Genomic DNA, 20374 nt, shown 5'->3' with positions numbered 1-20374 from the left:
ATATTTGTGCTGTGCGGTTAGGGTTGCGTAGGTGTGAATTTTCATTCGGGAGATAGTGAGTTCGAAACCCACTGTCGGCAGCCCTGAAGATGGTTTTCCGTGGTTTCCCCATTTTCACACCAGAAAAATGCTGGGTCTGTACCTTAATTAAGGCCACGGTCCTAGGCCTTTCCTATCCCATCGTCGCCATAAGACCTATCTGTGTCGGTGCGACGTAAAGCAAATAGTAAAAAAATAATAAAAAGGAATGTTGAGGGTACCTCGATTAATGATTTCATCCTCCCACGGGACGCAATCTAATGCATTAAAGTAGTTTTAAAAATGATCACGGCCTCCCATTGCATCTGATGTAGCATTTCCCCCTGTAAAATTGAACTTTTCTGTTAAATTCTACTATCTGAAATAGTTGTTGAAATTGCAGTACAGTAACTCTGAAGTAGGGCTACCGTCGAAACTTAGCTTCATCGCGCATTCAACATTCAAATAAGTTTGAATACTCTCCTTTTGGTTGTCTTGTTAATTTCATGTACCCAGAAACTTTTCCGATCTCTCGTAATTTTCTACCTCCTCACACCTTCTATCAGACCGTCCACTGCAAACCTGAAGATTCCCGTAGAATCCCGTTCGATTCTGTTCCGCTAGATGTGAGCGGTCGAGTGGAAATTTCGGCTGTTCGGTTCGATTCGATTCCACTAGGTGGGAGCGAGCCTTAACAATACCCGTGACAGTTGCTAGTGCCGAACGAAATTTTAGTAAGCTTAAGCTTATAAAAACTTATTTGCGCTCTACAATGGCGCAGGAAAGTCTTTTTGTTGTGTAATTATGTTTTACTTTATCACACTACCGTAAGTGATCATTGCAACCGGGATATTTCCCAATTGTGATCAATTTGGTAGTAATAACGATAATGTCCGGATCCATGGCTAAATGGTTAGCGTGCTGGCCTTTGGTCACAGGGGTCCCGGGTTCGATTCCCGGGAGGGTCGGGAATTTTAACCATCATTGGTTAATTTCGCTGGCACGGGAACTGGGTGTATGTGTCGTCTTCATCATCATTTCATCCTCATCAAGATGCGCAGGTCGCCTACAGGAGTCAAATCAAAAGACCTACACCTGGCGAGCCGAACATGTCCTCGGACACTCCCGGTACTAAAAGCCATACGCCATTTCATTTTTTCATAATAATAATAATAATAGCGACAACAAAAGGAGTCTGTTCTCTGAGAAAAAAGGCTATCAAGGAATAAATTACATTTAAAGGACTCCACGAGCGAGTGGTTGTAGGCGTGATTGATTGATGCCCACTGTCGGCAGCCCTGAAGATGGTTTTCAGCGATTTCCCATTTTCACATCAGGAAAATACTGGGGCCACGGTCGCTTCCTTCCCACTCCTTGCCCCTTCCTATCCTATCGTCGCCATAAGACCTATCTGTGTCGCTCCAACGTAAAGCATATTGTTAAAAAAAAAAAAAAGGGACTTCCGTGCTTATTGCCGCAAAATTCAACGCTGGTGATTCGTCCTGCTGAGGGATGCGAGAACTTGATACGGTATGTCTTGTAGCTGCTGGTAGCTGCCAGTCTCATTATTCGAAATACCAAGGTCTGTCTACCTTGGAAATACAGAAATATACTTTCGCCATCCACCGGCAGCCCGCAGAACTACAATACTTCCTTAGCACGCCTCGGTTGTGACGTGGAGAGATGCGGAGATATTCCAGGTCACAGTTAAGCTACGCTAGCCTCTCTGCCCAAGCAGATTAAAGTTTGGAAACAATACTAAAGCACATTTCTCTCGACAAAAATTTAAGTTTGGTTTCAAAATGTGGAAAAAATTATTAGCTTGCTACTTCGTCACACAGAAGATTAAATATAGTGAAAGAAGTGAATAATTTTTGGGACTTCTTTCATTAAAAACGAATATCACAGCTAATCCTCCAACAATAAATATAGTATAAGAAAGAAACTTGAGAGATAAAAACAGAAGTACTCTTGCATTCCTTGCACGGTGAACAGTTGTGAGACCAATCAGAATGATCAATTCAGTTATTTGATAATCACCGTAAATCAACTCTTTTGTGTCTTGTTAATAAAAAGTAGCAATCATATATCTATATAAGGTAGGTTGCGGTAATAAGGCCCACTGTTTGATTTTCACATTTGCCGCTTCTTTGGTCGGTAGTGAACTTACTGTCTATACGTGGTACGTGCTGGAGAAGGTGAGAACTCGGCCCTCCTCAGTATTTGGTTGCTAGGCCAGAGTCAAGACTCGAGAAGTGGAGTTGATCTTATTTTAATAACTTTCCTTTGGAAAGGGAATGTTAGTGCTGGTATAGCATTAAAATAATATAGGTATTTAATAGTGTATTAAATAAGTAATGAAACGGTGTATATTTTATCGAATTTGGTTAAGAATACAAGATGATGCAATCGAAAACCCTCAAGGTCACGATGGAGGAAACATGTGGGCCTTATTTCCTGCAGCTGCTATGAAAGGTTTAGATCCAATTTAATACAAAAATATGCTAACCCTATGTTATTTTATGTCGTAATGTTTCACAAATATACTAAATAGACTAAGATTATTTTAAATGAACAAACAATTTTATATTTTTTATCCAGTGTGCACATTGCTATTGATCTGAACTTGAAGTCGAAGACATGTTCTTGCACACGACTTTTGTATCAAAGACTACGCGGTGGTCTCAGGGTAGCATGCTAGCTCCTCGGCCTGGATTCGATTCTCACTATTGTCACATAATTTAGAAAAGCCAGGAGACCAGGAGATCTAGAATGACGTTATCCCAGCGTCGTGAGAACATTTGTGAGTAGTCGCATCGGTCAAAAAACTAAGAAAATCCACTTGAGGGTAAGTGTCAAAGGGCGTAAAATTTAAAATGAGCATTTATACAATATATCTTATACCAAAAACTAAATACGTTAAAGATATCAAAATTGGTATTTTAAAACTCTTTTAACAATAAAAGTAACACGTATTTGTTTGTTTTCGAAAAAAAACACTTCAGTGGGGGATTGGGGGTGGGTAACAAGAACTGAAAAAGGGGTTGAATTCTTTTTATGTGGATACTTATACCTCAAAAGCTGAAGATGTTATAGCCGTGATAACTGGTATTTTGAAGCTCCTTTCTAAATAAAGGAACTCATATTCTTTGTTTTTGGAAAATTCGCCTGCGGGGGTGAAAGGAAGTGAAAAAGTTGAATTCTTATTATGGGGATACTTACCGTATATCACAATATCTGAAAATTACATCTTATATCTCAAAAACTAAAGATGTTAAGGACGTGAAAATTGGTATTTGGAATATCCTTTAAAAAGAAAGGAACACGCTATTTTGCGGAAGGGGCGGGGGCTGAAAAAGAAGTTGAAATCTTTTTATGGGGATACTTATATATCAGAAACTGATTATGTTACAGACGTGCAAACTGCTATTTGTGATCTCCTTTAAAAGAAACACGCATTTTTTGTTTTCGGAAAACACACTTAAGGGGTCAAAAGAATAAAGGGTGAATGTTTAAAATGATTACCGGTAGGCCTATATCTACTTTATATGTCAAAAACAACGGGGGTGAAAAGTAGTGAAAAAAAAAGTTGAATTATTTCGTGCGAGGATACCTATATCTCAAAAACTGAAGATGTTACAGACGTGAGAATTGTTATTTGAATCTCCTTTAAAAACAAGAAATTTTTTTTTAATCCACTTCGGTGGAGCTGGGGATGGGGGAAAGACTGATAAAGCTGTTGAATTATTTTTATGGGGATACTTATATCTCAAAAACTGAAGATGTTACAGACGTGGAAATAGGTATTTGGAAACTCCTTTAAAAATAAAGAATTATATCTTTCGATTTGAGAGAAGAATTTTTCTCACATGTACAGTTGTATATCGCATGGTCATCTTAGCCCCAGAAGTCAATACCACAAACATGCTTTACAAAGAGTGTCTGGGGGTAACTGAAGCTTTTTTCTTTTTTTACGATTTGATTTACGTTGCACCTATACAGATAGGTCTTATGGCGACGATGGGATAGGAAAGGCCTAGGAGTGGGAAGGAAGCGGCCGTGGTGTTAATTAAGGGATAGCCCCAGCATTTGCCTGGTGTAAAAATAGGAAAGCATGGAAAACAATATTTAGAGGTGCCGACAGTGGGGCTCGAACCCACTATCCCCGGATGCAGGTTCACGACTGCGCGCCCTTAACCGCAGGACCAACTCGCCTGGTCACCACTCATTTTTTCGGCGAGTTCTTATAGCCTACGTTAGGGATTTTCAGATAATGTCTTGGTACACTAGCGAGGAACAATTACTTTTATCAAGTTACGAAATCCACGCGAGCGAAGCCGCGGGTAACTGCTAGTCACTTATATACGGATTTAGTTGTTTTCTGTAGTTTTGTTTTTTGGTTTTATTTTTTACAATTTGCTTTACATCGCACCGCCACAGATAGATCTTATGGCGACGATGAGATAGGAAAGGGTTAGGAGTGGGAAGGAAGCTACGGTGGCCTTAATAAGGTACAGTTCAAGGCCGTGCCCAGAGGGAGGTTAGGGGAGTTCAAACCCCCTCCGAAATAAAAGTAAACTTGACAAATTTAAACAGCAAATACGGGTTTTGAAATAGCCTACAATAAATTATAAATATTATAAAAACAAGAATTTGCAAAATAAAGAAGTGAATTTAAACTATAAAATCTGTGCCATCTTTAAATATTTCTCTATGAATATAATTGTCCGCCTCTGTGGTGTAGTGGTTAGCGTGATTAGCTGCCACCCCCGGAGGTCCGGGTTCGATCTCCGGCTCTGCCACGAAAATTTGAAAAGTGGTACGAGGGCTGGAACGGGGTCCACTCAGCCTCGGGAGGTCAACTGAGTAGAGGTGGGTTCGATTCCCACCTCAGCCATCCTCGAAGTGGTTTTCCGTGGTTTCCCACTTCTCCTCCAGGCGAATGCCGGTATGGTACCTAACTTAAGGCCACGGCCGCATCCTTCCCTCTTCCTTGTCTATCCCTTCGAATCTTCCCATCCTTCCACAAGGCCCCTGTTCTCCCCAGTTGTATCCCCCGACCAAGAGTCTGAAGCTCCAGGACATTGCCCTTGAGGCGGTAGAGGTGGGATCCCTCGCTGAGTCCGAGGGAAAAGCCGAACCTGGAGGGTAAACAGATGATGATGATGATGATGATGATGATGAATATAATTAACAAATTTACTGAAAACGTAAATGAAAACTTTTAATTTTGGTGAGATATACAGATTGTTTTTTGTTATGTTCTTAATACATTTTGCACCATAACAATGAATTTTAATAAACATAAGAAAATAATATTTTCTTGTTATCGAGCCGCTAGAAGATGTTTTAAAAAAAGGATTCAAACCTCTCAATATTTTAATACTTACTGTGAAACATAATTATTGTTATCTCCATTTTAAAACAAATGACAGAAATCTTTTGTGTCGCACTGCACGCACGTGTTAAAGCGCGTTCTGGCAACCAGACGACCGCTATGAAGTTATCTCTCTACTTCACCCGTTGAGTTGTAAACGGTACTGCTCTAAAACCACACGGCTAAATCGCTCCGTAAACAATAATCACTACCACCACCAGTGAATTTAGAAGCCTAGAGGATTCTCGTCAGATATTGTGCCTTCATTTCCTCCATTCTCCTCAGGTTTACCTCGGATTAGCTGTATACCGTAAGTTGCAGGTGGTGCTACTGTTACAAAGACCAATAACAAACAATATTTATACATAGATGTAACCAGGTGCGTCAACAATGATATTTCTTATTTAGAAAAATAACTAGGAAGTCATATTTACAAAAGACAACACTAACGGAATTTTTATTATTGAAGTGACGTACGGTATGCCGTAAATGGTATTCTTTATTCCTTGGAGAGACGTAGGCCTATGCCATAAATGGTATTCTTTATTCCTTGGAGAGACGTATGCCATAAATGGTATTCTTTATTCCTTGGAGTTACGTTTGCCATAAATGGTATTCTTTGTTCAACGAGCCCATTCATCATTGAAGAAGAAGTATTCTTTATTCCTTGGAGTGACGTATGTTATAGGGCCTATATCGGTGTTCTGTGCTGCCACACTACTTTCAGCCTGAAAATGCCACAGCTACATAATATATTTGTTGTTGGTTTGGTATTTCGGATATGCCTGTTGCCTAATAATAATGTATGGTCAGTTCTCAGCCCGAAGGATGGTTGGATCCTTGTCATAGCTGGCCTAGGCATCACTGAAGAGGCGTACTAGAAAAGTGAAGTGTGAGGTGGTTTCCCGTTGCTTTCCTCGTTGAGCCATAAGTTGTCATTAAATATAAGCCTGCCAAACCCACTGAAATGCATGCAACAACCAACCGTATGAGCGACATTTTCACACCATTCATAGCAGGGACTGGCTTCATAAGGAATGGCTCATACCTCAGTCACTTTCATATTGTCAAAACCAAGAATATGACTGAGACAGAGCAATGAAAGTAACAAAATTGTTCTAGCCTATACCAGAAGACATAGTGCACTCACTGTAAACACTAGGTCTTGCAGTAATAATGTAAATTCATGTACTCGTCCCGAGGTGGTGCAGCTCTGGCAGTACTGGGAATCCAACCCGGGCCTCGAAGGAGGGCAGGTAATAGTACTGACCGTTATTCTACAGGGGAGAGCGTAATAATAATAATAATAATAATAATAATGTAAAACTACCGCTACTGGATCTGCTGAGCTGAGGCGTATTCTTATTTTTCAATAATTAATCATCATCATCATTATTATTATTATTATTATTATTATTATTATTATTATTATTATTATTATTATTATTATTATTATTATTATTATTATTATTCTCTTCTGTTCCCATCTTTAAGTTTCTTTGTCTCAAAGTAATTTCTCACTAGGACGAATCAAAGGTAAATCTACGAATCGTGTTTATTAATTTTATTTCATTGTTACAGGTCTGGATAACCTCCACGAATACCTCAAATTCTCGTACCCACGTATGCGCGCACCGTCCTTCATCTGTGAGAACGAGACTCGGGAAGGCCTAACGCTGCACTACAGGAGCAAACGGCGGGGGTTTGTCTACTACACAATGGGACAGATCAGGGAGGTGAGTACATTAAGGATGATCTCCAACAAGGATTGTTAATATTATTGATTTTTAAAAGTAAGTTATTTCTAACCAGATCCCTGTAAAGATTAAAAGTACCGTAATAATTTCAGTAAATAAATTCTTCTCGAGTTACGATGTCGATTTGTTAAAATACTGGTACAGCAAGGCCTTGGATTGCGTTCCTAATTCGCTCTATAGACGTGGCAATCGACACTACATTGCCTCCGAAAAAGAGAACGGAGATAGCAGGGAGGAGTGGGAAGTGAGGAAAATGATACTAGACGAGTATCTGCCTGTATGCACATCAGACGCCTTACTAGACTAGGTGTGCGTTGGAAAGGTGGTGTTAGGCGTGGTATGAAGGGTCATGGAAAACCACATAGGCGGAAGAAGAAAGAGCTTACATGTAAAACTTGACAACTTTTTATAGCACATGCAAGGATATGGTTCTGGAAAGGTCCAGATGATTGTGTTAAGTGAGAATATGTATCATGCACAAGTCATAAGCCATATTCTCGCCAGTCCAGTATTCAGGGAATCAGTCCTTCTGGGCACTGCCGTGGTTAGCGCGGGCCTTGTGGTTTAACATCACACTAAACACACTGAAGGTTCTCGGCGACGCAAGTATGGGAGAGGATTGGGAAGAAAGGAGGCAGAGCCCCAGCATTTGCCTGGTGTGAAAATGAGAAACCACGGAAGGCCATCTTCAGGTCTGCCGACGGTGGGATTCGAGCCCACCATCTCCCGAATTAAAACTCACAGCTACGCGACAGTAGCCGCATGGCCAACTCGCTCGGTTATATAAAATATCGACAGTTTTAGCCTAAAAGATACAGTTTATTTGACCTCCCGAATCCAAGACATCTGGTATATCTTGTTGAAATCCTGCAAGTCGAGTTTCAGTGGAATAACCTTTCCTAAACCCGAACTGCCTTCTATCGAACCAGTTATTAATTTTACAAACATGTCTAATATAATCAGAAATAATTTTACATTTTTCGTCTGCTAAGAATTGTTTTATCAACATTAAATATTAAACGTTAAACAATAAACATGAAAAATAAAATTATGGCTACCCGTCTGTCTGTCTGTCTGTCTGTCTGTCTGTCTGTCTGCCTGCCTGTCTGTCTGTCTGTCTGTCTGTCTGTCTGTCTGTCTGTCTGTCTGTCTGTCTGTCTGTCTGTCTGTCTGTCTGTCTGTCTGTCTGTCTGTCTGTCTGTCTTCCGAAACGATATCACATGTGAACCGTTCCGACACCAGAAGAGGAGGTCCATGTCGCAGAAATGAGGATGCTACGTTGGTCACTAGGTCATCCCAGATTTGACTACATAAGAAACAAAGAGATTAGAAAACAATTTGGAGTAGCCCTCCATACTGGATAAAATGCGGGAAAACAGCCTGTGATGGTCCATCATGTCATCCGGAACGCCAACAAGTCTGTTGCTAAAACTGCGCTCAACAACTCTCCTCCAGTGCACCCACCAAGAAGGTGGCCAAAGAAGCGGTGGATGAATGTTATCAAAGGAGATGTGAACAGAGTCGGAGGAACAGCTGACGACGTTGAAGATCGTGTGAAGTGTCCGGGTCAAGTGCAGTACAGCGGGCGCTGCTATCCGAGACAAAGAAGATGTGGATGTATCGCAATCACGTCTACAAAACCAGCTTGCTATGGAACCTACTCTCTCGAGATCCGTGTTTAGAAAATAGCACTGTTACACATAAAGAGGTTTAAATGAGAGTTATAATACACCAGAGGGCATACTCGAATAATAAACCATGGCTCCTTCACTTCTCGTATAAACTTGTTTTAAAAATGCTGATGATACAGCAGTTTTTGAGAGATATCTGTGTAGTAGATGAGATTTTGCAATATTTTAATATTTTAATCGCTATCATTCCCTTTTAATATACTTTTTAAAATGAAAATCCCCAGCCTTTTTCCAGTCACTCGACCAGGTCAAGAATGGAATGAATGAAGCCCCCATCTAGGGGCGAGGATAGGAACTGTACCGGCTGCCGAAGCCATTCGCACTCCTGTGGGCCAATGATTAATGACTGGCAGATGAAATGAAATGTTATTGGAGAGTGTTGCTGGAATGAAAGATGACGGGGAAATGGGAGTACCCAGAGAAAAACCTGTCCCACCTCCGCTTTGTCCAGCACAAATCTCACATAGAGTGACCAGGATTTGAACCACGGAACCCAGCCGTCTGCCGCCTGAGTTACGGAGGCTTGTTTAATATACTTTTGTTTCCCATAATTAATTGCCCATTATCCAATATTCATAGAGAGCAGCACATAGCAACTCACCCCTCCCCATCACTCGATAGGGAATATCGAAAGCGGTTCGAGACCGGGCACGAATAAAAACTAGACTTCTCTTACCCGGAGAGTCAGAAGTTGACACTGCACTCCTGCAGTCGCGCTAGAAAGAAATGTTTGTGTTCTCCACATGCTACTAACGCGCGAGAACCACTACTACTTTGACAATAAATACTGTGAAAGACTTTTTCCTGGAACTCCAAATGATTCTAAAAAATGCCATATGATATTGTCAAGTATACAAGCAGCTATTAGTATCGAGCGGAGAGGCCACGCGCGTATTAACGCGCTGCGGCTATGGAGCCAAGCTCTGCATTCGGAAGACGAGTGGGTCTGAACGCCACCGTCGGCTGTCCTGAGAATGGTTTTCCGTGGTTTCCCATTTTCACTTCCAGTGACATGCCGGGACAGTTCCTATTTATAGGCCACCACTGATTTCTTCCAATTGCATTGATCATCATTACCGTAATTTCATCTTCATTACTTCCTCAACAAAAGTAGACATCAGGAAGGGCATTCAGCCGTAAAAGCATGCTATATAATTTCATTTTTTCTTACAAAATTGTACAAAAATTTTTTAATCCTCCTAGTCAATACTATACATTTTTACTTCCAATTAAGACGAAAGTTCACACATAAATAGACACGTTTCGACCCGGCACTGGGTCATCCTCAGTAAGTCATATATGATGCACTAAAAACATAGGAAACACACAAAATTAAATGTTAGTTAGAAAGTTGTTTTAAAAAGCATGACGAAAGTTTTAAAAAACTGTGAAATGTTGATCGTTAAACCAGTCTTGAGCTGGAAGTCTTTCTGTTCCAACACTTTTTGTTGTCTTTTTGTGTGATTCAACTGGTATCTGTATAATTTACTGTTGGCCTAGCTTTTATGTTACGACCTAAGACAACAGTATACAGATACCAGTTGAAGCACACCAAAGGACAACAAAAAGCATTGAAACAGAAAGACTTCCAGCTCAAGACCGTTTTAACGATCAACATTTCACAGTTTTTTAAACTTTCGTCATGCCTTTTAAAAAACCTTTTAACTAACGTTTCATTTTGTGTGTTTCCTATGTTTTTAATGCTAAAATTACCGCAGAGACTATCAAACGTCGTCCATAGATAGCCGAACGAAGAAGGAAAGGTATTATTATTATTATTATTATTATTATTATTATTATTATTATTATTGAATGAATACTGATCTGCATTTAGGTCAGTCGCCCAGGTGGCAGATTCCCTATCTGTTGCTTTCCTAGCCTTTTTCTAAATGATTTCAAAGAAATTGAAAATTTATTGAACGTCTCCCTTGGTAAGTTATTCCAATCCCTAACTCCCCTTCCTATAAATGAATATTTGCCCCAGTTTGTCCTCTTGAATTCCAACTTTATCTTCATATTGTGATCTTTCCTACTTTTATAAACGCCACTCAAACTTATTCGTCTACTAATGTCATTCCACGCCATCACTCCGCTGACAGCTCGGAACATACCACTTAGTCGAGCAGCTCTTCTTCTTTCTCTCAATTCTTCCCAACCCAAACTTTGCAACATTTTGTAACGCTACTCTTTTGTCGGAAATCACCCAGAACAAATCGAGCTGCTTTTCTTTGGATTTTTTCCAGTTCTTGAATCAGGTAATCCTGGTGAGGGTCCCATACACTGGATCCATACTCTAGTTGGGGTCTTACCAGAGACCTATAAGCTCTCTCCTTTACATCCTTTCTACAACCCCTAAACACCCTCATAACCATGTGCAGAGATCTGTACCCTTTATTTACAATCCCATTTATGTGATTACCCCCAATGAAGATCTTTCCGTATATTAACACCCAGATACCTACAACGATCTCCAAAAGAAACTTTCACCCCATCAACGCAGTAATTAAAACACAGAGGACTTTTCCTATTTGTGAAACTCACAACCTGACTTTTAACCCCGTTTATCAACATACCATTGCCTGCTGTCCATCTCACATTTTCGAGGTCACGTTGCAGTTGCTCACAATCTTGTAACTTATTTATTACTCTATAGAGAATAACATCATCCGCAAAAAGCCTTACCTCCGATTCCACTCCTTATTATTATTATGGATGTATGTCTACACCTCACTTCAGTTTTCTAATAAGGGATCGGGGACGAGGTAAAATGAAATTATATTCCATGTTTTACGGCCGAATGCCCTTCCTGTCACTGTGTCACCAACCTCAAGTGAGGAGCTATAGAAGAGGAAATGAATGATGATGAGTGAAAATGGATAAAGAAGTAGAAGGTATCGGCTATGGCCTATAAATACGAACTGACGCGGGATTCGCCTGAAAGTGAAAATGGGATACCGTACCACAGAAAACCATACACAGGACAGTCGATGGTGGGTTTTAAACCCCTTCATATCCCGAAAGCAGAGCTTGGCTCCCAAGCCTTGCGTGTTAACACGCGCGACCACTCCGCTCATTTTTATTATTATTATTATTATTATTATTATTATTATTATTATTATTATTATTATTATTATTATTATTATTACAATTTTGCTTTACGTCACACCGACACAGATGGGTCTTATGGTGACAATGGGATAGGAAAGGGCTAGGAGTAGGAAGGAAGTGGCCGTGGCCTTAATTAAGATACAGCCCCAAGCATTTGTCTGGTGTGAAAAAGGGAAGCCACGGAAAACCAACTTCAGAGCTGCCGACAAATGATTTCGAACGTACCATCTCCCTAATACAAACTCACAGCTGCACGACCCTAACCGCACGGCCACTTGCTCGGTATTATTATTATTATTATTATTATTATTATTATTATTATTATTATTATTATTATTATTATACTGCATATAGCAAATTGCATACACATTTGAACTTCTCAAGAAAAATTAGTCTTAATAATACACTGTTAGCTGAGTAGTAGAACAAATGTATTAACAGATCACAGGCCTAACAATTAAGAATAGGGTTTTAAAATAACCTCGGAAAAGCATGTATTACTAAAAAAGAAATGTCCTAAATTCTTCGAGACCTTGTATAGAATTGTCTGTTTGTGTTTCAGGTAGCGAGGCACTTCTATCACAAGGAGATGAGGATCGAGTTGGTCCGGGAAGAGTTGCTCTTCGATACGGTCCACGTTACTTTCCAACTAACGTTCGATAACCGCGCCTTCACGTTAGCGTCACTCACCATGACACGAGAAGAAAAACATCTTCCAATCAGCGCGTCTATGCTGTTCGAAATCTTTCCCTTCTGTATCGTCTTCGGGTGAGTTATCTCTTTTATCAATAGTTTCAGACAACAGAGTGAGTTAACGGATACATACCGTACTTTGCTGCCAGTAGCTTTGCTCGCTTTGCTACTTACGAGGAAAGTAACAATGTACTCATAATGAAACCTACCTTAAAATATTTCTAAAACCATCTACATCATATAGGAAGTTCACTTACCAAAAATTAGCTGCGAGTTTTAAGTGGAAAATTCCAAAGCCAAACCTGGAATAAATCCCACATGATAACAGTGAGTAAGCAACAGGTGACGAGGGTTGCCCAAATGTAACTCTAATATCCCATGCAATTACACTACCCTACTTTGATTTTTGAGATACCGGTTTCGACCTTGGAACCTTTCAGTTAAAACTCACAACTAATTTTTGGTAAGTTAGCTTCCTATTGGATGAGGATGATTTTATCAAAATTTCAAGGTAGGTTTCGATATGACCTCGTTGTTACTTCCCTTGCCAGTAGGCTACTATGATTGGTCAAATTTTCAGCAAAGGTATAACAGAGTGCCACTTCGGAGTTATGGGAAGATAGTTTGAAAAATCCTGTCTAACTACTTTCCTTTTCTTTTCCCCTTTAGTTTGAAAAATCCTGTCTAACTACTTTCCTTTTCTTTTCCCCTTTAAAGAACAAGCAACTTCATCATCACCTTTTTGTCTTGAGTGTTAATAAACTTCAACTGAAAAGGGTGTTGATTTTTGTTTTTTAAGCAAGTTTTCATTCCTCCCCTAAAAGGGGAAGCAGGCCACCTAGAAGTTAACGCGTTCTCTCCGACCAAGAGAATTAGGCAGGTTAAAGCTGAAGTAAAGGATTTAGAAGTTGGAAAAGGGATTTGTGGAAATAAGGGGATGGAAGGGATTTGGCATATTGGCTATTCATATTTGTTCTTTACTTTTTGGGATATCAGTTTTTATCAAGATGTACATCATATATATTTGGTTTTGTTGGGTTATTTTGAGGCATACATTCTTAGATTGATTAATTTTTACAGAGAATCCTATAACTAGATTGTTTTCACAGTAGCTGTTAAATTATCTAACTAATGATGAAAGTGTCTATTTACATTATTCATAAACAATGCTTCCCATAACAATTGTTATTGGTTATTGTGGATCATATTGTCCTATTTCTTTTTTATTTGTGTGTGAGATGGGAGGATACCGTAATAGGGTGGAGAGCATTCCGACACATATCACAGTTAAGCATCACCTTACGGTGGGGGAAGGGACAGGTAGAGATGTAGAGGAGATATCATACAAGTCAAAGGTGTGAAAATGGAATGGGAGCAGGAGGGCATGGTGTACGGTACGGCGTTCAATGGAGAGGAGGGAGTGGTAGAGGTTAGGTTTGGGGTGGGCTATGGCTGCCTAGGTGGTGAGGCTATAGGTAACAGGAGGTCGGACAAAGATCTAGTAGGTGAGGAGGAGAAGGGAAGAGTTAAGAACCCACCAGGTGCTGGCTAGGTGACGAACAGTTGGGCACGGGTGGCAGTCTTGATTTTCAGGTTAAGGAAATGGGGACAGAAAGTTACGTGTTGGTCGAAGTGGATGCCATTGTATTTCAGGGTGGGTTGGGCGCAGATTGGGGTGTTTCAGATCTGGAGTTTGAGCTTGTCTGGATTGCAGGTGGTACTGCTTTTTCATCATTTACGATGGAAGAGGACAGACTGGGTCTTGGAGGAGTTGAGTTTGAGGTACCAAATATCACACCAGGAGAGAAACGAATTGATGTAGGGTTGAATGCTATGGTTGATGGACCGAATGGAAGGGAAAGGCGAAGGATAATTGTTAGTTTATGAAGTCTGTGTAGAGTGGTTGGTTAAGTATGAGGATATGAGCCAGATAAAGCATAGTTGAGGCACGGAGAATCTGATTTTGAAAAGGAGGATAGGATGACAGGCAGAATTTAAAGCAAGTTGAAAATCAAGGTGATTAATAGGGTAGGACGGGCTTGGTTGAAGTTGCTGGAGGTGATCTGGACAAGGCAAAGAAGTTGGTCAGTAGTGGAAAGTTTGGGGCCAAAGTCCAAACTGGGAAGTTGTTGATCAAGTACGTTTTGGTTCACGAACCACAAGTTGTTCTTCATATTCGTGATAACTACATGAGATGGCACTGTCCATCACTCTTTGGAGTTGTAAAATAATTAGTGAAATCATTGTAAATATAAAATAAATTTGCTGTAATTAAAAGTACTGTTTCTTTTTTTTTTCTTTTTTTTTCTGTAGCCTAAAGTAATATAAACCAAAATCAGTACTTGTGTAAGAATCATCAACCGTTTGTGCCTCCTTCTATTGGTTCATTCCGTACTACATGGTGTTGGAGTTTTGAAATATCATAATATGGAGATAAAGCTGTAATTCAAGAGAACAAATTGAGGCCAAGGAAGAGGAATTAGGGATTGGAATAGGAATTAGGGATTGGAATAATTTAATAAGGGACACATACCAATTAAAGGTGGTAAGAAATGGTAAGGTCCTGCTGTATTATGAGAGACAAAGAGATAAAATAGGTGCTGGTTGGAAAACAACAGGGTTAGGAACGGTTGTGGAATTAAGAAGAGATTGAAAGAACTTACTAGGAAATAGAATTTAGCAAAAAAGTCAGCTAAAAAAACATGATGGCAAACATGACTGGCAGTCAAATTAATTTTAGGAGAAAATATAAAGATATGAATACCAGTACTTGGCAAAAACAGGTTCAAGTAAGAATATTCCACAGTTCATTAATGCTCTTTTTTTTTGCTAGTTGCTTTACGTCACATCGACACAGATATGTCTTATGGCGACGATGGGACAGGAAGGGACTAAGAGTGGGAAGGAAGTGGCCATGGCCTTAATTAAGGTACAGCCCCAGCATTTGCCTGGTGTGAAAATGGGAAACCACGGAAAACCATTTTTAGGGCTGCCGACAGTGGGGTTTGAACCTACTATCTCCCGAATACTGGATACTGGCCGCACTTAAGCGACTGCAGCTATCGAGCTTGGTGGATCGTTAATGGACAAAGCGAGTGTATATGTGAGGATGTACAGAAGGCACAAATATTCAGTCAGCAGTCAACAAACTTACTTACTTACTACTACCTATCTTCACTGGATCGGTCAAAACTGGCTAAGAAAATCGTCAGGAGCTAAATCCGGGCCTCTTTGACTTATAAACAGAGTGAAAGAGGCACATCCCAAAAATAATAACAAAATAACACAGATCTAGGGATGATTTAAATGAAACACGTCTATTATCACAAACAGGGAAGAAATCAGTCCAAGACTGGCATAAAAGAACAAATAAATAGGGATATGGGAAGTCAGTTACTCACATACATGATGTTCAACAACGGTCCATCTAAAGGGAGTGTTATAGGTCCCGCAAGAAGAGCTTACCAAAGAAAGCTGCGCAGAACATCGGCAGCGTTCGGGTGGGCTCGGTAGTTGCACTGCACGCCCCCCTCACTTCGCTAAATCGCCTTACTGCCAGCAGTAATTGTTAATGAACTGTCTGCGCTGGCGGTCTGGCCAGCTGAACTGTGACCAGCGTTCGAGTGAAATTTCAGCGCGTGTATGTAACGCCTTATTGTAGTTATAACCAGAGCTAGGACACATTACCCTATAGCATAATGATATTGTTGGACATGCAGAATCAGAAACATTGAATGAAATAACAATAATAACAATAACAAACAAAGAGATTAAGAATTATGTGATCGTAAAATAGCAGTTAACTTACCCAATGGCTTGTTCTAGTCCGCATCTCCTGAAAGAGGTTGAAAGTTGCTCATATTGCCTTCACTGTCATCCGCGCTATCACTAATGCTCTCTCCGTTACTGTCACTATCGTCCTCCAGATTAATGATTATACTGTCTGATACTTCATCCATTATGTGATTGCTCGCAATGTACTTATTCTCAGTGTCGATTACGTGCCTACATCGACTCTCGACCATTCTTCTGCCCCAATTGACGCAATTCCTTCCATCAGCAATGTTCTTGCATTATCAAGTCTGAAAGTAACATTCTTTTGTGCTGCATAATCTTTAACTTGAGCCCAAATCATTTTGATTGGGTTCAAGTCTGGATGGTATGGCGGTAGACGCAAAATCGTATGCCCATATGTGGCAAGTAGTCTGTCAATTTGATATGACTTATAGCGTGATTTATGGGATTTAATCAAAGCGTACAGTTGTGGACTCGCTATCATCTGCTTCAACTTGACCCAAAAGATTGAGACACCCCGCATAAGGAATGATATTGGGGTTATCACATTAAGGAGGTTGTAAACAAAGGTTACAGATATCTTCACGTGGTTGTGAGGGTATTTAGGAGTTCTAGTAAGAATGAAAAGCCGGCCCCGTGGTGAAGGGGATAGCGTGCCTTCCTCTCACCCGGAGGCCCCGGGTTCGATTCCCGGCCAGGTCAGGGATTTTTACCTGGACCTGAGGGCTGGTTCGAGGTCCACTCAGCCTACGTGATTAGAATTGAGGAGCTATGTGACGGTGAGAGAGCGGCCCCGGTCTAGAAAGCTAAGAATAACGGCCGAGAGGATTCGTCGTGCTGACCACACGACACCTCGTAATCTGCAGGCCTTCAGGCTGAGCAGCGGTCGCTTGGTAGGCCAAGGCCCTTCAAGGGCTGTAGTGCCATGGGGTTTGGTTTGGTTTAGTAAGAATGAAAAGAAGAGTGTGTATAGTCTCTGGTAAGACCCCAATTAGAGTATGGCTCCCGTGTATGGGACCCACACCAGGATTAATTTATAAGTGAACCAAAATAGATCCAAAGGAAAGCAGTACAATTTCTTCTGGGTGATTTTCAACAAAAGGGCAGTAAATGAAATGCCGTATGGCTTTTAGTGCCGGGATATCCCAGGACGGGTTCGCCCATAGGCAACCTGCGTGTCGTTATGAGGATGAAATGATGGTGAAGACAACACATACACCCAGCCCCCGTGCCATTGGAGTTAACCAATTAAGGTTAAAATCCCTAACCCAGCCGGGAATCGAACCTGGGACCCTCTGAACCGAAGGCCAGTATGCTGACCGTTCAGCCAACGAGTCGGACAAAAGGGCAGTGTTATGCAAACATTGCAAACTTCCAACTGGAAAGACTTGGGAGTAAGGAGATGAACTGCTTACTAAGCAGTATGTTCTGAGCTGTCAGAAGAGAGATGGAGTGGAATGACATTAGTAGATGAATAAGCTTGAATGGAGCTTTTAAAGGTAGGAAACTTTTGTCTGGATCCGAGGGCTGGTCCAAACTCCGCTCAGCCTATGTGACTATAATTGAGGAGCTATCTGATGGTGAGATGGTGGCCCTAGTCTAGAAAGCCTAGAATAACAGCTGAGATGATTCGTCATGCTGATGACATGACACCTCATGTTGGTATTCAGAGGACAAAATGGGGCAAATATTAATTTATAAAAAGAGCAATTTGGGATTGCAATAATTTACAAAAAGGAATTTATTGATAAATATCCAAGTTCTTTGAAGTCATTTACGAAAGGCTAGGTGAACAGTTGATAGGAAATTTACCACTCGGTGAAAGTTATACGTGCAGATCATTGATTGATTGATTGATTGATTGATTGATTGATTGATTGATTGATTGATTGATTGATTGATTGATTGATTGATTGATTGATTGATTGACCTGCCCATAATAATATAGTTTTATGTAACCTGTAGTTTATAAACTTAATCAAACCCCATGGCGCAACAGCCCCGAGGGGCCATGGCCTACGAAGCGACCGCTGCTGAGCCCAAAGGCCTGCAGATTACGAGATCTCATGTGGTCGGCACGACGAATCCTCTCGGTCGTTATCTTCGCTTTCTAGACCAGGGCTGCTATCTCACCATCAGATAGTCCTCAATTGTAGTCACACAGGCTGAGTGACCTGGCCGAGAATCGAACCCAGGTTCTCCAAGTAAGAGGCAGGCAAGCTACTTGTACACTGCAGGGCTGGCAATAGTTTATAGACAAGCTAAAACTATCACTCCCTGTTCTTATACAGGACCAGTACAACAATATGTTTGATTTAAGTTCGACACTAAATAAAATGCCCAGCCGTCAGACTGCCTTGTCTTATATGTATTTCACCATTAACATCATTCTTTGGAGGATCAGAACTTTTTCTTTCTAATCAAAAAGCAAACCAAACCCATGGCACAACAGCCCCAAAGGACATTGGCCTTCCAAGCAACTGCTGCTCTGCCCAGAGGCCTGCAGATTATGAGGTGTCATGTCATCAGCATGACGAATCATCTCAGCTGTTATTCTAGGCTTTCTAGACTAGGGCCACCATCTCACCATCAGATAGCTCCTCAATTATAGTCACATAGGCTGAGCGGAGTTTGGACCAGCCCTCGGATCCAGACAAAAGTTTGCACGGCCAAAATAAAAGATATATGTACTAGTGTAACTAATTTCATGAAGCCCCATTTCACTAAGATTTTAACACAGCACAATAAGAACAAATTAAACAATTGACTACTAGATTTTAAGATAGTGAATTTATAAAAAGTTTGAGAAGACTGTTTTGAGACAATACAATTATATGATCCTAATGGACTCGTGGTTCCCCATTCAACAGATAGATATATGCCAGTGAAATGAAATAGACGTTTTATTAGGTTTTAAGATTGCAATATATGACAAACTCAAAGAAAGTGGTTTCTAATGATTGTGAATGTACTACATATTTTAATTTTTAGTGTAAGCAACTGAGGATAATCCATGGATTGAAACTAGTATTGCAATTTAAATGTAAATAAATACATTTTACACCATATTGTACCAGGAGTCCCTGACGCGGTCACTGACTGGAAAAAAGGTTGTAGGTAGGTGAACCAGGAACACCCGTACTTAGCTATCTTGGAGACCATGGATTTACGCAAGGCATGTACTGTCCATGCTTGAAATGCATACAGAGAGAGAGAGAGAGAGAGGTTTTTGAAATAAATATTTAAATTGAACTGTTTGTTTATTCATAAAAGAAGACAAGTTGCATGTCAACTTTAATACAGTCCAGTTGGAAAAGAGGAGTGAATGTCTTTTGTGTTGTGGCAGGCGATGTCCCTCGTTGCTGGTACTCCTTCTCCACACCACAGGTCAGCTCTCTGTACCATGGGACCATATGAATTCCCATGACAACTAGAAGTTCTGGAAGTTCAGGCAGATTGCCGATGGTCTGGGAGTTTAAGTTCCAGGGTTCACTCGTTCGGTACGATTGTGTATACTCGACTGATTATCGGTGCACTTCATCAGCTTCTGAACTGTATTTATGAACTGCTAGTCTTATGCACTGTCTTAAAGACTGAGTCAACATCTCCACTCAAAGAAAGAAAGACTTTGAATTACACTTGAAAATACAAGTCCTAAGATTAGCACTCGACATTCAACTAAGTTTGAATGCACAGTTCTAAAATCTAAGTTCAATTGCACAGTTCTAATATAACTTGAAAAATTAAACTTCGACATACACTACTCAGAATATGAACTGATAGAAAATATTCAGTCACCTTTATACAGTGGATTTCTGTCGAAGTTCACAATAACACATTAGTAGAATTCTGTCCTCAACCGTCCTACAGTCAGCCAGCATGGCTGTGGAATCACACACTGTCTATCGTGTCGCGTGGTCTTCAATGTATACGAA

The 20374-nt window shown here is 40.5% G+C and overlaps 1 protein-coding gene across 1 annotated transcript in view; it reads left to right on the top strand.

The window, feature by feature from the left end:
• Gyc88E (Guanylyl cyclase at 88E) overlaps positions 1-20374 on the top strand; it is an 814243-nt gene that overhangs the window by 675173 nt on the left and 118696 nt on the right. Inside the window, exons 5-6 of the mRNA XM_067144088.2 lie at positions 6977-7131; positions 12514-12719. Coding sequence (XP_067000189.2) covers positions 6977-7131; positions 12514-12719 — 361 coding nt within the window. The remainder of the gene's footprint in view (positions 1-6976; positions 7132-12513; positions 12720-20374) is intronic.

Source organism: Anabrus simplex, chromosome 3, assembly GCF_040414725.1.
Source record: "Anabrus simplex isolate iqAnaSimp1 chromosome 3, ASM4041472v1, whole genome shotgun sequence".
Taxonomy (NCBI): domain Eukaryota; kingdom Metazoa; phylum Arthropoda; class Insecta; order Orthoptera; family Tettigoniidae; genus Anabrus; species Anabrus simplex.
This window is presented reverse-complemented; position numbering and strand designations above follow the sequence as displayed.